At 40.8% G+C, this 22,138-nt stretch overlaps 1 protein-coding gene across 1 annotated transcript; it reads right to left on the bottom strand.

Moving 5' to 3' along the window:
• Positions 1–1,679: 1,679 nt before the first annotated feature.
• On the bottom strand, positions 1,680–21,491 carry FAM81A (family with sequence similarity 81 member A). The gene is made up of 10 exons (XM_033070518.1): positions 21,417–21,491; positions 19,098–19,448; positions 17,711–17,778; positions 16,220–16,493; positions 15,355–15,473; positions 10,227–10,356; positions 9,016–9,122; positions 7,820–7,955; positions 7,268–7,463; positions 1,680–6,022 (listed from the first exon to the last, which is right to left on the bottom strand). Exons 3-10 carry the CDS (start codon positions 17,755–17,757, stop codon positions 5,883–5,885), a joined length of 1,149 nt encoding a protein of 382 aa, XP_032926409.1. The 5' UTR covers positions 17,758–17,778; positions 19,098–19,448; positions 21,417–21,491; the 3' UTR covers positions 1,680–5,882.
• Positions 21,492–22,138: the final 647 nt, after the last annotated feature.

The raw sequence follows: 22,138 nt of genomic DNA on the forward strand, positions 1-22,138 counted from the left end.
CTATAGATAAGGGGCCCAAACTAGCCCAAAATCTATCAAGAGACTCAGTATCCCACCACTGTACTCTGTCCTATGATGTCAGTATTGGATTTTCCTTATCTCCTCTCCCTCTGGAAAATGGAGATATATTACTAAAATAAACACTGATAGTATTATACTATTCAGTCTTTTGTCTTGTTAGTCCACAATAACTGGAAACCCAAAATGTTAAATAATGGTTAAGATTTTGCTATTAATGAAAGATCTTTTCCAAACTAAATGATTCTATGATTCTAAGATACCAGGAGACCATACTGGAGACCAGCAGTCCCTTTTGGTTTGAAACATAAGGCATTATACATGCAAAGAGGTAAGCAAGCAGTTTACACTGTGAGCTGCCACATTCATTTTAGGGAGATTAATCTCACAAAGGAAAGCATATGTGGAACTGGGTCACAGCACTCCACATATTCAAGCTTGTGTAAGATACAAAGTGATCAATTCCCATAAGATCTGTATAAAGTGAACAAGGTTTATTATTTATAGCAGTAAACAGGCTGGCATTTATCTTTTCAAAGAATGGCAGTGGCATAAAATATGTTTTAACTTTTGTTGTTTCCAGTTATTTGCATTTTAAAAGCTCTGCTTTGAATCATTATACCTTTCTTGAAGTTAATGATTTATACAAGACGAGATACTAGGAATGTACTGAAATTACAATTCTCAAAGCTAGTGAAGAATGAGGGAGCATGGACATGGAAACTCTGTGTTCTTTATGCAGCTGTATATAAACTCTAATACACAATTATTGAACCTCTAAGTTTTTCTTAAGGGACATGGCAAGATCACAAAGGCCACGTGGCAGGGTGGGTGCCTGTCTCTGTCCTGATACCATCAGGGAGTGGCAGCACAACGAGACAGCACAGGAGCTGAAATATGCCTTCATTTGCAGTCTGCTTCAACTTCAATCACATAGAATGGAAGCCTGTTTACTGCACTGGCGTTAGAAAACGAGTCTTAGCAGAAGCTGAAGTCAGGTTTAATGAGAGTAACAGTTTGGAGTATGTGCAGCAGTGCATGATGTGTTCTATTTTAATTCCTTCCTACTAGAAGCAAATCTCCTTTCTCCTCCTCCAGCAATTCCTATTCACACTCTCACATGTTTCATTGTTGTATTATGACAATTACTATGCAGTTTTCTTCTTAACCTTGGTCCTGGTTCTCTGTACATCACTGAGCTCAAAGCATTTTTTCACTGATCTGTACTAAAATCTCATGGCTCTCTCACATACTTTGCAATGTTTGAGGTTATTCCACTGTATTATTTATTGAGATAATCCTTGCATGGATTGAGAGCAGCTTTTTGTGCTGGGCCCAGAGCTTCATCTGTTGGTAGGTGTTGAGGTTGTCCTGTGCTCTTCCAGCCCAAGCCAGTCTCAGAGCAGGAGGCAGTGCAGGAGGAGCCTCTTCTGCACATCTGCAGCAGTGTGAAAGGCACATTGCTCTTTGAGCTGCACACGATTTAAGATCTCGTGCTTTAGTACTGTCCCCGATTTTTTTTCTGTGTTTGGGAGTTTGTTTGGGTTTTTTTATGGTTTGTGTTGACCTGACAGAGTCCTGCTGACAGAACAGGCAGCAGAGAGCTTTGGTCCCCACTCAGCATTCTTCACAGATTGTCTAAAGGTGCATCACAATCCGAATATTTTACTTAATTAATCATCTCCCTTTATTGTGATTTTACAGAGTGACGTCTTTAGAATATTTTTTTCTTTTGTCAAAATACATGGTAAATACTTTCAGCCCCATCCCAGTGGAATTGCAGCATCTATGGATGACACAGGTACACTGGGACCCGTCCTTCCCTTGCCAGGAGGAACAGTGACACCCTGTGGCAAATGAGCAGAGCCCGTGCGCTCAGTTCCCTCGGTTCCCTTCCGATCTGCCTCCTGTTTTCTTACACCGCGGGAGTGTCACTGCAGGGATTCCTCCCCTGCGCATCGCAGGGCTTCATCAGATTGTCATCCCTCTCCTATTAGACATTTCCATTGCTGGAAGACGTGTCTAATGAGCACTTTAATTCTTAGATACAGAGAATACTCTGCCCCAGATGGCCAGATGCTCGTGGAGGAGGAGCACAGAAATTGAGAAAAGAAGAAAATCTTGCATTTCAATTTAAATTGATGTTACAGGAATACACTGCTCTTCACTATCATTCATACTGCTTTTCTCTAACATGGCAACTGCCTATTGAACTATATCAGATTGTAATGACAGATATCCACAATATAAAGGTATCCACAACACAAATCTTACTACATAAACAACTGCATGTGGAAGTTAGGGTCATCCTTTGAACCTCTTACTTGCACCATTCCTTTGGTTTGTTTAATGAGTACAAACAGCACAATTGCTCTGTAATTACTGACATAATTCTGATTCCAGCCAAGTGTCTCACACCACAGTAGCATGGTTCTACTGTGTTATCACATGCTAATGTAAAAACCATGTACCCTAGTTAAACATTTTCCAATGAGTTCAACACTCAGTATGACACTCAGTATGTGCTACACAGCTGACTGAATAGTATGGTCTGCACACTGCAAGTGATTTAAGCCTCATGCAGGTGAAAGAGCTGACAAAACAAAGATTTTAAAACTTCATGAGAGCAAGTGGTCTGCTTTTGGCTGTTTTGAGGGGTTTGTGGTGGTGGTTTCTTTGGATTGGGTGTTGCTGGTTTGGTGGGTTTTATATGGACGTAAGAAGGAGAAAAAAGTAAGAAATATTGGTAAATATCCCTATGAAGCTTCATTTGAATCATCTGTTATACACAGATTGCCTTAAAAATCTAATGAACATGAAGGAAAGAATGTAGTAAATTAGCGTTTGTGTCCTCTGTGCTTGAAATTTAAGGCTATTACATCTTGTCCTAGATGAGGTGTTTGGGTGGCAAGGCAATCTTCTTTAAGCAGTGGAATAGACTGCATTAATCAATGGCTTATTCTTAAAAGATTGTTATAAGCAAGTTACAGAAGTGCCAATGGCGAATATTGTAGGAAGAATTGGATCTATTTCCAAGTGGAGAGGTGGAGCAGATTACTTCCTAAGGCTCCTCCCAGTCCTTCCTTCAGTGAGTCTATGGTTGTGTCAGTGAGCTTTGTGATTTAACTAGTACTTTGGGCACCTCTAGTTTTACACTTTCCAAGTCTCATTCTGTTGCTTGAGTTCCATCCACACAGGCACTCCCTCCCTACCTTGTTCCTTTTGTGAGCTTGGCAAGCTTGCACTTGGTGCACAAACCCAAGACTCATCGCATGAGTGCTTGGGCAGAACAAAGAAAGAACATTATTTCCACCATCAAAAGTGGATCTTGGTGTCCCTGAAGGACTGGAACACAGGAATCCCAATGGACACCTGCATGGAAGGGAAAAAAAAGGAGCAGCTCTGCTTTCAAGCACTGCTGTTTCCTTCTGTCCTTTACAGCATCTCTGTGGGCCAGTTTTCAAAATCAGTTTCCATTTGGCAAAATGAAGCTTCCATAGCTCAGTGTCTGCAGCACTGCCTTGTGGCTTTACAGTTGTTCCCCTGAGGGGATGCTGTGCCTGAGGACAGGATTCTGCCCTGACATGCTGAGATGATCAGAGGATACTCCAATCCTCAGATGACTCTAAATTCTCCCTTGAAGGCCTCACTCATCACATATGAGCACTCCCATGTTAGCAGACAATGCCGACAAGACATGGTTGACCTGGGCCTCCTTCCACTCAGCACTTCAGAGTTTGAAGACACTGCTTGGCAATCAGTTGAGTATTATTTTAGCTGGGCTTTTACTTATTTGCTTTACTGAGATTTAGGGAAAAAACATATTTAAGACAGAAAAAGTAAAATTGGATAGGATTTCATGTGTTGTTTTCTATCTGGATCAATCACACATGAGTTTTACAAGAGAAACAATTTATTAAAGTCCTATATAAATTGTTTCTGATACCTTGTATGTTCTTCATATCATACTGGATTTTCTCAGGTACAGACTTCCAATTCTGGTTTTGGTCTGTCTCTTTCTTTCCTTGTTTGGTTTTTTTTTTAATAAAACACCAGTGACAGCTTTTCTACTGCACATGGCTAAATATTTAAGAGTAGATAAGAATACATACATGAAGTAAGATTGAATTTTGAAGACAATTCCTGAGAAATATCTACAAGCATTTAATTGTCTCTCCTTAAGGAACTGGGCTTTCCCCTTAGCTGCCATTGTAAATATATTTCACAGGACATGGATGATAACAAAACAGCCTCTGCCTTCAGAGAGCTTTGGAAGCCAGACCTGCAAATGCTTAATGTGTCTTTGAGACTTCAATGACTTTCAACTATAGAGGAAGTGAATATAAACTTAGGTGTTAATCCTGTAAAGATGTATGCATTTACTTGGTTTTTACCCTTTACACTGACTTGCTGAAGTTAATAACTGTAAGTTCTTAAAGCAGCTTTTAAAATTCTTTGTTTGTTTTATATATGGTGACTCTGTGGACCAAAATGTCTTTCATGGAAGTGATGTCTGCCACTGATTTTTCAACTAAAAGTATATTTTCCAATACTAGCTGAATGAAAGGTCCATTAAGGACAGTGTAGAGACATCTTATTAATTTATTTAGGTTAACAGTACTGTAAATTCTGTGAATTAATATTATTTTTGTCTATTAATTGCTGTTAATATTATAAATTAATAGGATGCTGTATAAAGTATTTCATTTTTTGTAAGGGTTTAATCCTGCATGGCTCACAAACATGAGGAGCAATATATCATGCTATGAATGAAGAAGAAAAAACAACATATATTTTTTCCTATCTAGATAATATGCCACATGGGTGCTAATTTTCATTATGCAATCTCTTCTAGGAATGGAAATTATTATTTGGAAATAATGTGAATGCAATTAGCAATTTGAGTCTGCTAAATTAGTAAAGTCTATTTATATTTAAATATGATGAATCAATTTTTTTACTTCAATGAAAATTTCTAAGGAGATCATAAACTGCATTTTATTTTACATTATAGTCTCCAGACTAGATTAGATTATTACCTTCTCTTTAGTTTTCAAACCTAAGTTTTTATCAATATAATGAAGTAAGTCATAGGAACGCAAGCCCAGTAAAAAATACTCTAGCTACATCTTTTACCTTGTGTCAACTCCCCTTGGTTATTATTTTAAAAGGTTGCAATACTTAAGACCATGTAAATTAAGTTTCTGATGTTGCTTATGAATCATCTTAGCCTACAAGTACATTATGTAACACTACCTAGTTTTCACACACAGGATATTTGCAAACCTAAACAAAGATTTTCTGATGGTATCTAGATTTTGAAGATTGGTCTGTTTAGTGCCAATTCTGTCTCCCCAGGAAATCAACAGTAGAGAAAGTCACTCTTAAAATGTCCATTGATTTCAAGTAATTTGTACCAAGGTGGAGAACCTTGCCAAATTCATATGAAACAAATGATAGCAACTTACCTTTTTTTTTTTTAAAGGTGGAGGGGTACAGGTGCATATAAAAGCATAGAGCTGCCTGATCAAGCCTGCAAAACTGGAATGCCTTCAGCAAACTAGGTGCCAGCTTCACCAATGTATTACTCCAGTTTTACACAGTGCTAAATTTCCTGACAGCAGCTGGAGTAGTGCAGTGGCAAAGCAGCACCTCAGCTCTGAAGTCTCATTGCCAGGTATCTATGAACAGCTTGCAGTGACTGCTGTGAGCAAACACCTGTGCAGCAGCAGCAACAGCGGCGGCGGCAGCAGCAGCAGCATGTCATTTGGTACATGCAGGTAATTGGCATTACAGACTGGAACAACACTAGAGCCTGCCTAGTTAGCCAGGTAAACACTAATCTCTCAGACAAAATCTTGAAGTCATGGTCCAGCTTCTCCCCATCTTGGAACCTCCTGCTTCATTTGGTGGATCTGCTTCTGCAGTTCATCTCTGTCCAGCTTCATTTTTGCTTCTAGAACTTGCCGTAGAGACCCAATGCTCTCATAGATAGCTGCAAACCCTAATTGCAGGTGAGAATTCCATTAGTTCATCATGAGGAGCAAAAGTATCACATGCTATCAGAATGCACTTCTATAATGCTCTGCTTTGTACTAGGAACACTGCAGAAGTTCTGAAGGAAAATGGGATGTAACTGTGCTGATGGCAGAAATGCCCTGACGGCAGCCCAGCTATGGCTGTACCTGCTCTGGGGAGAGCACTTCTAAGCTGGTTGTCACCCCTTATTACTCTGCTTTTTGCACTTAATGAAAATCCTTCCTAATGCCACAGGTGTACCCATTACATCTGCCCCAAAAGTGTTTAAGCTACAGTAATTTCACTATTATAAGCCACACCTGATTATAAGCCACACGTTACAATACAGAGTGTGATAAAAGGTATCTGTTCTATCACCATCTGTTGAGGGTGGGGGCAGTGATCCTTATCTCCATGGGAGACATTCTGATGGGCCATCCATTGAAACCAGGCAGGGCATTGTTCTTTATCTTTTCACACCCCATCCTTCCTCCAGCCAGTCATTGTCTGCTAATGGCCATTGAGTCCCACTGTGGGACTGATAAAATTACTGCATCCCATTGGGAGTTGCTCCAGCCAGGGGGAAAGAGCCCAACATTTCTTACCAAAATAAAACAGAGGTTTTGGGATACTAAGAGAGCCCCTTTCTCCACTGGACTCCAGAGCGAAACCAGATTTCTCCACATCACCACTGGACCTCTGGAGGGAAACTGAACCTTATGCAGGAGCCCTGCTCCAAATGAATCACATCTGTCACTGCAGGAGGATGCAGCCACCATTTAATGGGACTGCTACCAACACCCTGCCTGATGGAGTGTCAGGTTGTACTCTGACTTTGTCAGGGTTTGGAGTTTGTTTCTTTGTAGTACTGTATTTCTATTTTAATTTCCCTAGTAAAGAACTGTTATTCCTAATTCCCATATCTTTGCCTGAAAGCCCCTTGATTTCAAAATTATAATAATTTGGAAGGAGGGGGTTTACATTCTCCATTTCAAAGAGAAGTTCCTGCCTTTCTCAGCAGACACCTGTCCTCCAAACTAGAACAGCAACTTTTCATTCTTTGTCCATATATAAGCCGCACTTTGGGTTTGGACCAAAATTATAGTCATAATGGTGCGGCTTATAATCATGAAATTACTGTATGATACAAGCAAAGACATTTTGCATATTAGTATGAGTCATTCACTGTCACCACAATTCAGAATAAAAAACTGGAAAACTATGGTCCTACCAGCATTAACTTCAGCTTTCATTTCTTTTATATCTTCATTTATGTCATTTTGAAGTTTGGCAATGCGAATATTTATCTTTTCTTCAGTCTGTTTTGCTTCATGTGCTTCCATGGTTATCTTCTGCATTTCTTCAATTCTCTCAATTTTCTCTGCCATTTGGTTGAATTTCATCTCAATACCTCTCTCACTCATTTCCTGGAGCCAGAAGAAGAATTTTAATAATTTTGCCCGCATGTGGAATAACAGTGGTCCTTTTAAAATATGAAATAGATACTGATTAATCATCTTTTATCTAGAATTCAAAATGTAAGGAATTACAATTTTTCATAAAAAAATTTTAAATTACTTGATTAGTGTATGTTAAAATACTGATCTATTTAGCAGTGACCAGATTCATGTAAAGATTCTCAGGTTGTAGGTGTTACACTTGATATCGATGAAGAGACAGGCAAATTCTGAGGCTATCTGAAAATCTCACTCGAATAATATCTCAATGACATCATCTTAGTTATTTATAATGAAGTATTACAGGACATTTGAGTGAAACTTACTGTGCTTTCCTTAAAAGTCAGTGAGAGTTGGTCGATTTTTTGCACGAGCTCTTTTTCAGTCCTTCCGTGCTCCTGTTCCAACCAGCTCCGTGCAGACAAAATCTGATTGCTGAGCTCCTCAACAGCATCTTTTAATCTAGGAGCACAATAGAAATTTGCAGATACAAAAGAGAAGAACTGGTCATTCAACAGTGACTTTTTCATGAACGTGTTCATAAAAACACAAAATAGTAATTTAATACATTCTTCACATCCTATTAAGGTGAGCCTTTGAATTTTAAGGCTGTAAACTGGATGTGGTAACATTGGTTTAAATAATAAAGCAAATTTATATGAAACGCATTACAAAATTTGAATTGTAGTAGATGAAAATTCGTTGTGACACTGAAAATAGAATATTGTCATCCATTCAGATTATAAACCTCATGTCCATATGTATTAAATCCGAGCAAAGATTTGGTAGCCACTTATTCTGGTGACAATGCTGGTTCTTGTAGCTCCACTTACATTGCCTATACCCACCTCAACTTTACACTAAGCAACTGTGCCAGTGAAATTGTTTCTTTTCTCCAGTGAATATGTGAAACCTGGATTGCATGAGGACGGCCATAAGCAGTAAGAAATGAGGATGTAGATGGCTTATACCAGAACTGCTACTGAGTGAAATGCCTGGAAAGGAGTTAACATCTGAATTGCATAGAATGACCCCATGTAATGTCTGGTAGTACAGAGTATCTCATCACTAATAATTTAGGTATCTCAGTTATATTCATGTTTGAAGCCAGTTCAAAGCAAAGGCATTCTGTGAGTGCTGTGCTTTGCTTCCTGCTTGCTTTAGTTGAATTTTTCCCTCTGCTCTGGACAGCCACCTCCAGCATTCACTGCTTCAGACAGTTCTTGCAGAAAGACACCAGACCACTCTGACAAAAACCCTTAGTTGTGTCCTTTAATATAAGTTCTGCCTGAATACTTAACTAGAAACTTAACCAACTTCTCAGAACTGCCTAACCACATTAGGGGCAGAATTCTTGGGGAAAGCAAGTCCTTCTTGACCTCTTGACAGTCAGCTTTTGTAATATCTGTGGAGCAAACATATGTATTCATTGAGGCTCCTGAAGATTACACCAGTCAAACTGGGAAAACTGAGGCCCGACTCCCAAGGAACACAACAGCAGCAAGGCTCCCCAGGCACTTACTTTGTGTCCAGGACTTGCAGCTGTTGGTTGCTCTCTTTGTAGGCAATCTTCAGCTTTGCTTCTTGTTGTATTATCGATTGCTCTACTCTGCTCAGCAGATGAGAGATCTGAAACAAATTCAGGATTTACTATTTTTCAAATGCATTGCATCACAGTTTCATTTGGGACATTTTTGTAACAGTAGAGGAGGTCTTACAGAGAGCTCACTTTTTGCTACCATTGCAAAAATTATTGAATTTGCAGATTTTTACTTTATCCTGAAAATATACTATCTGTCAATATGAAGGTATCAGCATTTTGAAAACTGTAAATTTTTTTGCCTTAAATAACGTGAATAGTTTTGCCTTGAAAATCTGTGCCTGGTCCCCCCTTGAGACAGCTGAATTTCAATGATCCATACATGTCCAAGTTGCCCCATAATCAGAATAAACAAGTGCTGAAGCACTGAGGGATATGCTCCATCACTTTGTGTATGAGGGCCACTGCAGTGATAGAAGTGCTGGCTTTAACTGGGGCCAGCTCATTACTACAAGAGAATATTTGTCACCAAAATAACCATCCCACTTTCTCAAAGCATACATTCAGGTTCACTACAAGTTGCATGACAATATGCTCCTGGCATGCTAATATACTACACTGAGGCTTCTGAGACAGGCAAAGTGGATTTTAGCCATTTACCTACCGCAAAATGAAGATGTAAAATACTTTTGTTGACCAAGAAAATGGGAAGGCCTTGAGATGTGACATTAAGGAAAAGGATTCTTCATATCTCCAAGTCTCTGCTTGTATCTAGTGCTCACTTCTATTCTCAAACCCAATGGAAGAGAAACCTGACAGACAGATTAATGGATTCACAGAACCCAAAGCCAGTTTTGTTTTGCAGACCTTCAAAAATTGTGTTCAAATACATATAGGATCATCCTGGGAAGGCCAAAACGTACAGTGAAAGACACAGAGGCTTGCATTTAGTTTTGTTGAGCATGTGCCTTTACATACTAATTCCTTCTACACAGCATGCTGCAGGATGAAATTTTTCAGTGAGAGCAGCACAGTAATGCATCTAGGTACCAATGGCCAATGTAATAAGGAATGTGACCTCTCCCTTTGTAAATCTGTGACCTCCCAGGATAATAATTGACAGTAATGGAGTCTTTGTGAATTAGACTAGAATTCTTACCTGTACAGGGATTGCCTTGGTCTAAATACCATACCTGTATTTCTGCCTCTTTGATTTTAGATTCTAAGATCAGCTTGGAGGTATGTTGGTCTTTACTTAGACTCTGAAGTCTTTCATACGTAATTTTATGCTCTGCAGACAGCCTGGCTAACCCAGCATCACACCTGTTTGAATAGATAAAAAACAAAGCACCAGCCAAATAGAATATAAGGTCCAGGCCTTTTAAATTATCCATTTCTGTGGAATTCCTGGTTGGCTAGGGAAGCAATGTCTTTGAGACTGTAAGAATGGTAATACATCTCACAGTGTTCAGCAAAGTCTCCCAAATAGGTCTCGAGGTCAGATAGTCTGAGACACAAATTCAAGTGCTCTTTGCACTGACATGATATGGGTAGGCTGTGTTATAACTCAGGGAAATCACATCAGAAATGCAAGGATGCAGAATTTCATTTCCATATCTTTTTGTCATACTCCAGAAGGTATCTGATAGGGTGTGTGAGTTCCCCTACATGACTGGTAGCCTAAATAACTGAGGACCATTTTTTCATTGTTGTAGCTTTGCATTTTTATTTGTGAAATAGTAGTATACAGCTAATATGTGTAGTTAACAATACAGGGCAAATTTTATGGTTCTTGGTCTTTAGTTAGGTGAATAAATAAATGTCATTGAAAGCAATAGCAATTTTGTCTGAGAAAAGGCTATAAAACGAATCCTGGAACATAATAATTATTGGTTCCTTTCTTCACATTGGAACACGTCTTGATGCTGTAACATTTTCAGGAAAAATAATAGAACATGTGTGTTTTCTACCAGATTTTAAAAATAATTCAATCAGGTGGATTTTATCTACAGTAATGCAGTAAGGGCATTAACTGAGCTGTAAAAATATGAGTACTGTGATTTCAGGAGTAAGACCTCTGTGAAGTATGACTCATATATAATTTTTTTTGCTATGGGAAATATGTAATCATTAGCGTTACCAAATTTGATACAAGAAACTGATGAGGAACAGACAGCAGTTACAATTTGAGGGAGAAAAAGGCAGTAAAATGGAACAAGTTGAAGCATGTTAAGTCATTACCTAAACCAATGACACACTTTGTCATCTTTTTAGTCACATTTCAGTTTGAAGACTTTCATTTCAACATGCATTTTCATCACCTCAGTTACAGGAAGTGCCATTATCATTAAACATGAAGGGAAAAGTCACAGCTAAAATGACAAATGGAGCATCTGCTTATTATTATGGTTTCCATATGAAAATGACCAGTAATGTAAAATAGCATAGGCATTATAAAACTTGAGGAAATCAATTTCTAGTATAGCAGTTCAGCATTGTGAGACCTGTTAGTAATATCTGCAGGAAGCCTGGCTAGTGTTTACATGGCAGTGAAAAGCTTGTAGGGCTCACAGTCCAGCAGTTTCTTTAGAAAGACCAGAGAAGCCAAATCTCTTCATGTTGTTACAATCAGAGAGGATCAGAAAAATTGAATCATCTTGCATCTAGTCAGGTTGTGGGCTCCAAAAAATGGTTAGTTTTGTTTCTCTGAGGCATGGCAGAAAATATAAAAAGCAACAGCTTTGAAACTATTGAAGTAAATGTAATCAGCAAGCATCTGTAATTGTTTTTAAAGTAAATTAGTGTTTTGGGTTTAATCACAGAGCTTCTCTTCTTCATGGAATTCAGTTATGTGGTCAAAGGTTTATGTAGTTCCATGGTAACTGAAAGACTAAGATTCTGACTATGCGAATTCAATGTCTGCCTGGTACACATACATCAGATTACTTTGGTTTATCTTCTGTATCTGTTATACACACTCACAAACACATGACTGGTTTTGACATGGAAGAAAATATTAGTGTTCAGCATTAAAAAAAATCAAAAGACAAACAGTTGCTCCATTCAGCATGACTGGGACACAGATAAAGTGAGAACTGTGCCAGTACTCTGCAGCTGGCTGCTATATGCATATGCTTTAATGGTATGGAGAGAGCTTTTAATGTTCCTGGTTTATTATAACAGGAGAGTTTCGATTAAAACGCCAGTTCAGAGAAAAACAAGTAGCTGAGGATAGGTAGTGAAAAGCAAGTTGAAATGCCTGGTGGGGGCACTGGGCAAGAGCAGCAGAGCTGGTGGATTGTTCTGGCCTGGGGCAGGGAGCCCAGAGCTGCCCTCGTGTGCCACCTCCCACACAGCAAGGGCCAGAGAGCAGCACATGCATTGTTCTTGGGGAGTTGTCAGTTTGGTGCAGCCCAGATGCATCAGACTCAATCTGTGCAGCAGGAGAATCTGCCTACGTGTAATGAGTCCAGGTTGTCTGAAATGAATCAGTTCTATAATGTAGATAAAAAATTCATCTATATATGCAAAGTAGGCAATTGGAACACACATAATTGCCATTTCTCCGGATGTTTCAGCTCTCAGGAAGCTTTTATGAAGATGGCAGTAGCTATCATTCCAACCAGGCTGCTGGATTTAAACTTTCCAGACAAATGTTCATTATCCACAAGTAATTCTCTAAATAAATGATAAGGCACTAATGAATTTTATGATCTGTTATCATTAGAAAAAAAATGGTAAATCTGTATAATATAAAATTGACAATATAAGGGACAGGAGGTTGGAGAATTTGATCTACTGGCATCGATCTAATTTCTGCTACATGTGTAGCTGAATTTTATAGAGGTAATATTTTTTTCCTAAAGTTAATAATAATGCTGATTTTTAGCAATAATTCAGGGCTGTGACAATGCTTTATGAATTCAACAGCAGGCTGTGTTTATTGAGGAAGGGTCCAGAAACATGAGCTGTAATGTGTATTCTGTCATTTTCTGACAGCAATATTAGTTGATTCTGTCATGTCAGTGAGGTATGTTGGAATCTCACTCCTGCAGGGCTGTGGGGAGTGTGGTTTGGAGCTGTGCTTCAGAATTGCATGTGCATGTAGGGATCCCTTGTTCCTATCATTAATGGCACCAGCCCTCAAGAAATAGAGACAGTTGTTTGATGATATATTGGCATGTTACAGAACAGTTGGTGTCAGGAAATACGCACCCCTCTCTCCAATACTGAACTTGAATAGGATGTTTAGAATGTATGAAATTACTGGAACTGAAATTTGGTCAGAATCCTAAGATGGACACTAAATTATTACATGACAAAGGGTTCAGGCTTTGAGATTTAATGTCTAAACTGTTTCCCACTGTCCTTCTGCCAGCCTGGAGCAAACACAGTGCTCAGAGCTCCTGCAGCCTGAGCCTCTCAATGTGCCCTTGCTGTGGCTGGAAGCTGATGCAAAGGAAGTTGGTAACCCACAGTAACTTGAACGTGTTTCTAATGTTTCACTCTGAACTCATCTGGAAGCTAGCAGCACCAGAGTAAAAGTACCTTAGGTGAGAAAAGTGTGTTTTATATGAACATGGCTAAGGCAATCAGAAGGTGTTTATCTCAGGGAAAGTCTCTGTGTTGGGACAAAGGCACAACAAACCACTGTCTTGACTACAATCTCCACCTAGTGCTTTAATTGTTATTCACTGGAACACTAACTTCAAAGTGGAATATGTTCTGTAAATAAAGGCAAATAGATTTCTCTCATGGACACTGCTTTAAATTGCTTTCTGATAAAGGGGAGATTTCTTTCCTCATTCAGGGAATTTTTTTTTTAGAGAGCATGCTGAATGGAAGCATAGAATGCAGAGTGAAAGGTATCAGTTAAAATGCAATAAACTGATTCTCTTACAGGAATGAATACAAATAACCTGCATTCGTCACACATGGGTATAATCTCATGCAATTTGCAGATAAATTGCAACCCAGGCACAGCACAAGGGAGGTGCCCTGAGGAAATAAAGGAAGAAACCCTGGCACTCCCTGTGCCCTGTCCCCACCCTCCCACAGAGTTCTTGAGCCAGGACAGGGCCCCCCAGTGACACCCACACCAGCACAAGTTTCTCTTCTTGAGCTCCCTGACTGAGAGCAAAGGCACCACATTTTGCCTCCCAAGGTGTCAGTAACACTGCTGCTCCACGCAAAACTCCTCTCAGGATGTAGTATGATCTCAAAGCATTTTTACAGAAAGAAGCAGGAAAATCTAAGCATGTACATTTTGGGGGGATTTCTCAGCAGGATAGATATGTGTATGTGTATCTCTCTACAGGCTTTTCCATCAATTTTCTGATTTGAAAAAAATAAACTAGTTCATTTGTGTTTGCTAAAGGATAGTGCATAACTTACTAAATGTTTAATTCTTTTTGAAATCTCTCTAAAATATTGTCTACAAAATGTACTATGGAACTTACAGTGGAAGCTTGAGACAACTGAGTAATTTATGAGAAAACCTTAGTTCAATGAAAATCCCTCTATGATTATTTCTGTATGTTGTTAAGGGTTATCACTAAATCAGGTGACATGCAGAAAAGAAAGCAAAATTACCTGTACAATATAGATAACAGGTCAAATTCAGGACAAGTATAACTCCACCAAAGTTATTACCCAAGCAGCTGTAAGCCAGGTTATGTACATAGCTGTATATATCGTCTGTTTTTCATGGTCAACTTTACAGACACTTAAGCAAATGTTGTTGTGCTGGGGTTTGTAAATGTGTCATTGATGGCACAACTGAAGTCTGTATGCCCACAGACATGTAACCTGGAGCTTTGGGTAGCCTGTAAAACCTTTGTTATTGTACAGTTTTCTGTTCCTTATGTGTCATGTAGCCTATGTGGGATTTAATATGTCTAACCACTAACTGAATGTGCAGATTTTTACTTCTAAAATATATGCAAAAATGTGCAACTATTTTGTTCTTCACAAGTGCAGATTGTTCCGTGCTGCCTTTATAATTGTGCTAATTAACGTGTTTCAAAGACACATGAGTCTAACCACAGTACTTTTTAAAAGCTGAACCAAACCCAAATTCCCAGGGAATTTGAAGTAATTTATTTAGAACTAATTTCAAGAATTCTAGGAATTAAGCGTGATGCCGTCACATGTAATATATAATGCTGGAATGCAAAGTATTATTACTCATTTTCTTGAAAACGCAGAGTAAAATTATCCTTGGAATTTTGCCAAAGTCAAATTCAACCCATTATCATTAATACTTCAGGATTAAAACAAGATTACCTAGACCCCAAAACACAGTTCCATGGAGACTTTTACCTGGCAACTCTTCCCCGAAGATCTCCTAGGCCAGAAAGCTGCCGCATTTCAAGACTCTTCAGGGTAGAATTTGTTCCATAGCTGAGATTGTCTCTGACACGTATCTGTTCCTGCAGCATCTACAGAGCATTCATATGCAAATGAAAACTCAGTATGTCACATTTAATGTACATTTTATATGTCACTCATTATTTTTCAGCAATTCAGTATCCTCAGATACCATTTTATTATTACTTTATTCAAAGCTTTGTCTTGTATTAAACCAGATACCTTTTAGGTATGTATTATTTCTTATTATTAGTGTTCAATCTGCATGCAACTACCACAATATATATAAAGTATAACTTGACAGTGAAATGGAGACTTAATTTTTTTTTCCTCCTTTCATTTTCCCCACCACACCCCTGTTGCTCGCTGCAGCAGAGGTCAGACATGAAGTCATGTGTCTGCCTACGATTAGGTCATAAAAATGAGCACTTGGGTTTGGTTACTTCGTGTCGTCAGTGAGTCGGAAGGGAAAGAAAGTTTATTATAGAGCAAAGGCATTTCCTAGTGTTTATACAGCACAGCCTTTGGACTGAAGTTGAGCTGGGTATTAGTGTCGCATTAATTCATTTTTTTCAAGATTTTCCAGTGCAGCTTTTGAAAGCAAGCTTATTAGAACCACAAAGGCTCCTGTGTTTATATGCTAATATCCTGTGCTATTTTCATAGCCACCGAAAGAATTATGTAATTTGCAAACACTTTTTCAAGTTATAAAAACAATTTATAAGCTTACAGGATCTTCAGACCTTTACTTATCCCGTGGTAAACCTTGTTAGGAAATTAGAAGCAGCATTAGTGCTGTGCAGCACTGCTGCCATACCTCGATGTCCCGATTGAGCTGCCTCACTATCGCGGTTATGTTTCGGATGTGTTCCTCCAGGAGCTGCCTTGCCAGCCGGTCACCTCCCCCTTTGTTCTGCATTCTGTGCAGCGTGGAAACAATGTCCTCCTTAATGCGAAAAGCGTGTTCCACAAGGGCTGCTGTTGTTTTCTCATGGCTCAGGATTCTGTCCTCCAGCTGATCCACCAGGCTGGCGGATGCCAGCGGCACCGCTGTCAGTGCCTGGCTGTGCAGCGGGATGTTCCGGACCCGTCTGGAGGAAAAGAAATCCACATCTTGTTAAGTTCTCACACAAAACTCTGCAATGCCTTTGCACTGGAGACGGTGTGACACTGAGTACTGGCAGTGCTGGGGAGAAGCCCCAAAATACTCCCAGAGAGAGTGCCCACTGCTACAGATCAGTGGGTGCTGTGCTGGCTGCCGAGTGTCTTGTGCAAAGGCAGGTCAGGCTTTTTTTCATACCCCCCAAGGAACTTTCAAAGCATAGGATCTTAAGGAAAGGACATTAGCATAATAAAAGCAGTTACAAATAAGAACTATAATTTGGTTAAGAATCCAAATTCAAACACTTTACTGAGTTTCAAAAGTAATGTTATTTGTCTTGTTTTCAGGCTTAATCAAAGCTGTAAGAGTTGAAGGCAGGTATTGTAAATTAAATGAAAACAGATCAGGATTAAAAAGGAGTAGCTTGTGTCAATCCCTTTTCTGTCTCTGTAACTACCCTGTAATATGATACAGAAGATTGTTCCCCTGCAAACTGGACAGGACAATACGTGGGCTTAGAAACTGAGGTGAGACCAAAATTATGACAAGCTTCTCATAATCTTAGAAGTTTGGTTTTTTTTTTTCCAAAAATAGCCTACATTTCGGTACCTTGAATAATTATCTAGATTTTTGAAGTGTGCTCTGCATTGCATAGCTCCCATGGGAAGCAGTGGAGCTCATGGGTGCTGAAAGTAATAAAATGAGGCTGCTAATGCATGCAACCTTTTCCTATCACTATGTTCTGTAAAGAATAACAACATCTTCAGAAGCATAAGTGGAGGACACAAGTTCAACCCCACTTCTTTTTTTTATTTACTGTGTATTCTCATGTTGTTTCCTGTTAATGAGCCAAATTAGCAGTTCATTTTTACCATGATGATATTGATAGAGATGTATGAGTATTCCAACAAAGGTCACTTTGGCTCTGTGTTTTCACAACCCATTCCATGCTATTCAAACACTGGTTAGTGTTCTTGGATTTCTAGTCAGTGACATTTAAGCTATTTAATTTCTTTGGGAAATGGCTAAGTAACAGCTGAGTAAGGACTTGTGATCTGGGCTATAATTTGAATGCCTGGGGTATTTCACTTTGCTTTGCACACTAATGCCAAAGTCCCAAGTCACACCATTACTGTATACAGGGAATGAAGAGATACATAATACTCTGCAATATGAAGATTTTTGGTTTTTTATTCCAGACTGTACCTTTCAGAAGGGGCAAGAGTTGGGAAGATTGGGCTTCGGTGGGCCATTCTCTGGTCAATAATTTATGTCTGTTGAAAAAGTACAAATCGAATTATTGTATAGTTTACATTTGGTACTGAAATGACATAAAGCTTTTGCTTTCAGTGCACCTTTACTTAAATGTAATATTATGCTGACACCGGTGATCTTGTCATTCAAATAGTGCTAATGCAGTAAATGCAAATAAAAATTAATACAAAAGAATGAAGACCAAAAACTGCTAAAAAGCTTTTTATAGTGAAAATTATACTCTTGAAAAGATGAGGTTAACAGCCTTGAAACTGAAATCTGCTGTTGACCCTGGTTGGGCAGGGCAGAGGTAAACAAAGTTCTTGTCCCCAAGCTTCTACTGGTCTCTGACATCATTAATCAATGAATAATAAAGTAAGGTCTACAAGATGATAAGGTCTACTTAAGAAAATATCAACTGGAGAATCAAATACAAATGTTTCATGACAGTAGATTATTGGGGGTAAGATCTTTTTCTCATAAAAGCATTGGCAGTCAGAAACCTAAATAAAATGTGTGACATCAGCATAATTTATCAAAATTGAGTCTTGTATTAATTTGTCTTCAAATCTAAATGACCACACTTAATGTTGTAAGTAAATTATTCTGTGGTAAGAATATAAATTCTGGTTTTAATTTTTAGACACAGCCAGCCAGACTGTTACAGACATTGCAGCAGAGTAGTAGTAGTATTAAAAAGTTTCAGAAAGATATTTTAGTGTCTTGCTGTGACACCAGTACCTGGCTCAGCAGCTTTTTCCGCTGACAGAAATTAATGAAAAATATATTAGCCTCAATCAAATCCAACTAATCTCCCCTACATAAAACAAATAAATATTTTTAAGTATAAAGAGAAGCAGTATGGCCTGAGCCCGATCTCCTTGGGGACCTAAAATCCTCACTGCAAAATAAAGGCTGATGTATGAAAGAAGCTTACAATTGCTGATGAAATCCTGTGCAATCTGAGAAAGATGGGGTTATGGAAATACAATAGTCAAATATCGATAGTGAAGAAGCAATAGGGCTACCTTTAGAGATCTCAAACTGCAAAACATGTTTGTGCTTTAGAAATGTATGAAAGCACTGCCTGAAAGCAGAGAGCAAACATTGTCACAGTGTGTGTGTTCTATTTATAGCATGGTGCTTCAGAAACTACAAATTAGAGAAAAAAAAAGCTTTAAGAGAAGCTGGGTTGCTGAGCAGCAGTGACACCAGACAGGAATTCAGAAGGTCTGAACTGAATTCCTCGCTCAATCTCTGATTCTGTTGACTTTGGTCAAGTTATTTCCATGAGTAATGACTCAGTTGCCCTACATGTAAGAGAGAATACCATACCTACCTCCTTGTTTAGGTTCTTACATGGCTGTAAGTAAAAAGCACAGTATAAGAGCTGGGGTTCATTGTGGTGACTTCTGCATTCAAAGTCCTGCACAGACACCGAATGTCCAGTTCTGCAGCCTGGTCCTCACACTCGTCATTTCCCAGTCGTTGGGTTTTCAAGAATGCCAGAACTCTGTGAGGGGTCCCTCCTGATCACACCACCAGGGGCCTGAGACCTCTGGGCCTTAACACATTTTAACAGTCTTGATCCATTGAAGCTTTTAAGCACAATTTAGCTGTCAATACTGGAATTATCCCACTGATTTGGGAAGAGCTATGTGCACTGCAGCAGCAAAGCACTGGATGCTACCTAGAAAAACAAAGAACAAATATTAAAGTCTGTATATCTAGCAGCATCTTAGTGAAATTTAATGAAATACACATTACAAAAAACCAGCCAAACAGCACTGTCATCTCACAGCCTTTGGTACCCATTTATTATCAACTGGAAAATAATGTTTTCAGCAAATTAAGCACAGTCTTAACTCTTTCTGCCAGTCTACCATAAATAATGCAGCTAAATGCAAATATCTGGAGTAAGCATGGATATGAAACAAAAGTTACACAAATTAATTGCTCATTCATTTCTCTTTGCTCAGTACTTGGTGAAGCATCTCATCATCAGATATTAGATTTCTTGATCTGATCCAACAGCCAAAAAGGATATAAGACTTTGATTGGCAGTTGTACAAAACTTTCCTGCAGTTTGGAGATATTTGCAACAAACAAATAGGTGTCTGAACTAAGACAAATTCCTTCTGTATGAGTGTAATACCAACTTAAACTAGTAAATAGAAACCCTAAGAGGTTGTGATACCTAGATTCAGAGGAATATAATTTCATATGGCAGTGAACTGGTGTCTAGTAAGATATCAGTTGAAATATTGGTTAGAGGTGCTTAATTTATTTTTTCAATGAGGTTGTTTCCTGCTTGATACTGCTATAAGCAATTTAAGTCGTGAGATATTAAATTTGGGTTGACTGATTTAAGTTACTGAATATTCCAAATATACTTGTCACATGGACAAGAGAAAAGTTTTTTCCTATTTGTAAACGATATGCCTGATTGCCAAAAATAACAGTTCACTTGATACTTAAGGCAGGATTTCCATCCAAATGTGGAGTGCTTCCTAAGTGTTTCTTTAAATCACTGACATAAGATGTGTAAAATCTTAGGGGGAAAAATCATCCATGGGACATGACGAAGAGACACTTTTAGCAATATGCAGTTCACTCCTTTCTATTTGTGCTGTGGCATCCCTTCCCTACTTCTCAGACTGCCTTGCATGTTTATTTTCTGTGGGATCTCCATTTCTCCTGTTTTGAAGGATAATCATACCTGTGGCATTCAGTTCCCATCTTCCATGATAATCTACAACTAACGCTGTAATGTCTGCGCACCTCAGAGTGTTTTTCACATTCATTCTCACAATATGCCTGCGAGGTAGGAAGCATTATTATCCCTGAAAATATAATTTCCTTCTCTTGCTGGTAGGGATGTGAAGCACGGGGCGGGCTGTGTGACTTGCCACAAGTCACACGGGAATCAAAGCAGACTGAAATACCTGCCTAGGCAAACACTTTAATCACTTTTTTTTTTTTTCTTAAAATAGAAAGCGCTTTGGTTACTGCACAGGGAGCGTGTGACGGCACCACCCCGGCAGCCGCCAGATCCTCCCCAGTGTTACTCCGGAGTGCGCTGGGGCAAAGCTTCGCAGTGAGCGAAAGTGCCTGTGCTCGGCAGAGGGACGGGTCAGAGCCCGGAGCGCCGGGCGGAGCCAGAGCCGTGCCGAGCCCTGTGCTGGCAACTCGTGCCCACGCACTGTGCCATGGGGCCGGGGCTGCCCGGCAGCGCCGTGACCGCGCCGGGCTCCGGGCCAGGCTCCGGGCCAGGCCGGGGGGCTCCGGGCCAGGCTCCGGGCCAAGCCGGGGCCCTCTGGGGAAACAGCCGCGATCGGCCCCGGGGCCAGCCCGTGCCGAGCCGCCGTGAGCGGGGGGATCGCGGAGGAGCCCTGCTGGCGCCAGGCCGAGCACTCTGCCCTGCCCTGCCCTGCCCTGCCCTGCCCTGCCCTGCCCTGCCCTGCCCTGCCCTGCCCTGCCCTGCCCTGCCCTGCCCTGCCCGCCGCTCGGCCCCGCCGGGGGTCCCGGCCCCGCGGTTCGGGGTCAGCGGTGGGCGCGGTGAAGGTCGCGACAGCCGACAGGACACCGCGGTGCAGAAGCACTCCGCGGCCATGCAACACGGGGGGACAGAGGCGGGACAGCCTCTGCGCTCACTCACCGGTGCTGGCTCAGGGCAGGGCAGGGCTGCCCGCCGCTCCCGCGCATCCCCGCCGCCGGCCGAGCCCCGCTGCGCTCCGGGCGCGCTCCGCCGCGGGAGCGGCAGCTCCCGAGCCGTGACCGCCGGAGCGCGGCCCGAGCTCCGTCCGCCCGCCCTGGCGGCCCCTGCGCGGAGCGGATGGGATGGGATGGGAGCGGCTGGCAGCGGGGCGGCCGCCGCAGGCCGGGCTGCGGGAGCGGGAGCGGTTGCCAGGACGCCGTCACCATGGGAACGCGCTGCCGCCCTGGGGGGGAGCCCTTCGCATCGCCCCCTCCTCCAGCGACTCCAGGCAGCGCCCGAGCCTGGGCACAGGGACAGCAGGGACAGCACGGACAGCACGGACAGCAGGGAGGGACGGAAGGGCTCCCCGAACGGCGGCGCTCCCCGCGGCACCGGGGGCGAGCGGGGGCACGGAGCGGGGGCCGAGCCCGCGCCTCCCGCCAGCCAACGCCGGCCCCCAGGCAGAAAGTTCCGTGGTGACAAACAGCCGTGACTCTGAGTTTGTGGTGGTGCAAAGGAGCCGAGAGCATGACTGAAAGCGTGGGTTTTTCCAGAGCGTATATCAAATCCTGTCAGAATACAACATTATTAAAATCAATGACAAATATGAGTCTTGTTTATAAAATATCCATGTTACATTTTCAAACAAGAGCTAACGTGCAGCTTCAGTAAAACTTCATATA

This window comes from Catharus ustulatus, chromosome 12 (genome assembly GCF_009819885.2).
Source record: "Catharus ustulatus isolate bCatUst1 chromosome 12, bCatUst1.pri.v2, whole genome shotgun sequence".
Lineage (NCBI taxonomy): Eukaryota > Metazoa > Chordata > Aves > Passeriformes > Turdidae > Catharus > Catharus ustulatus.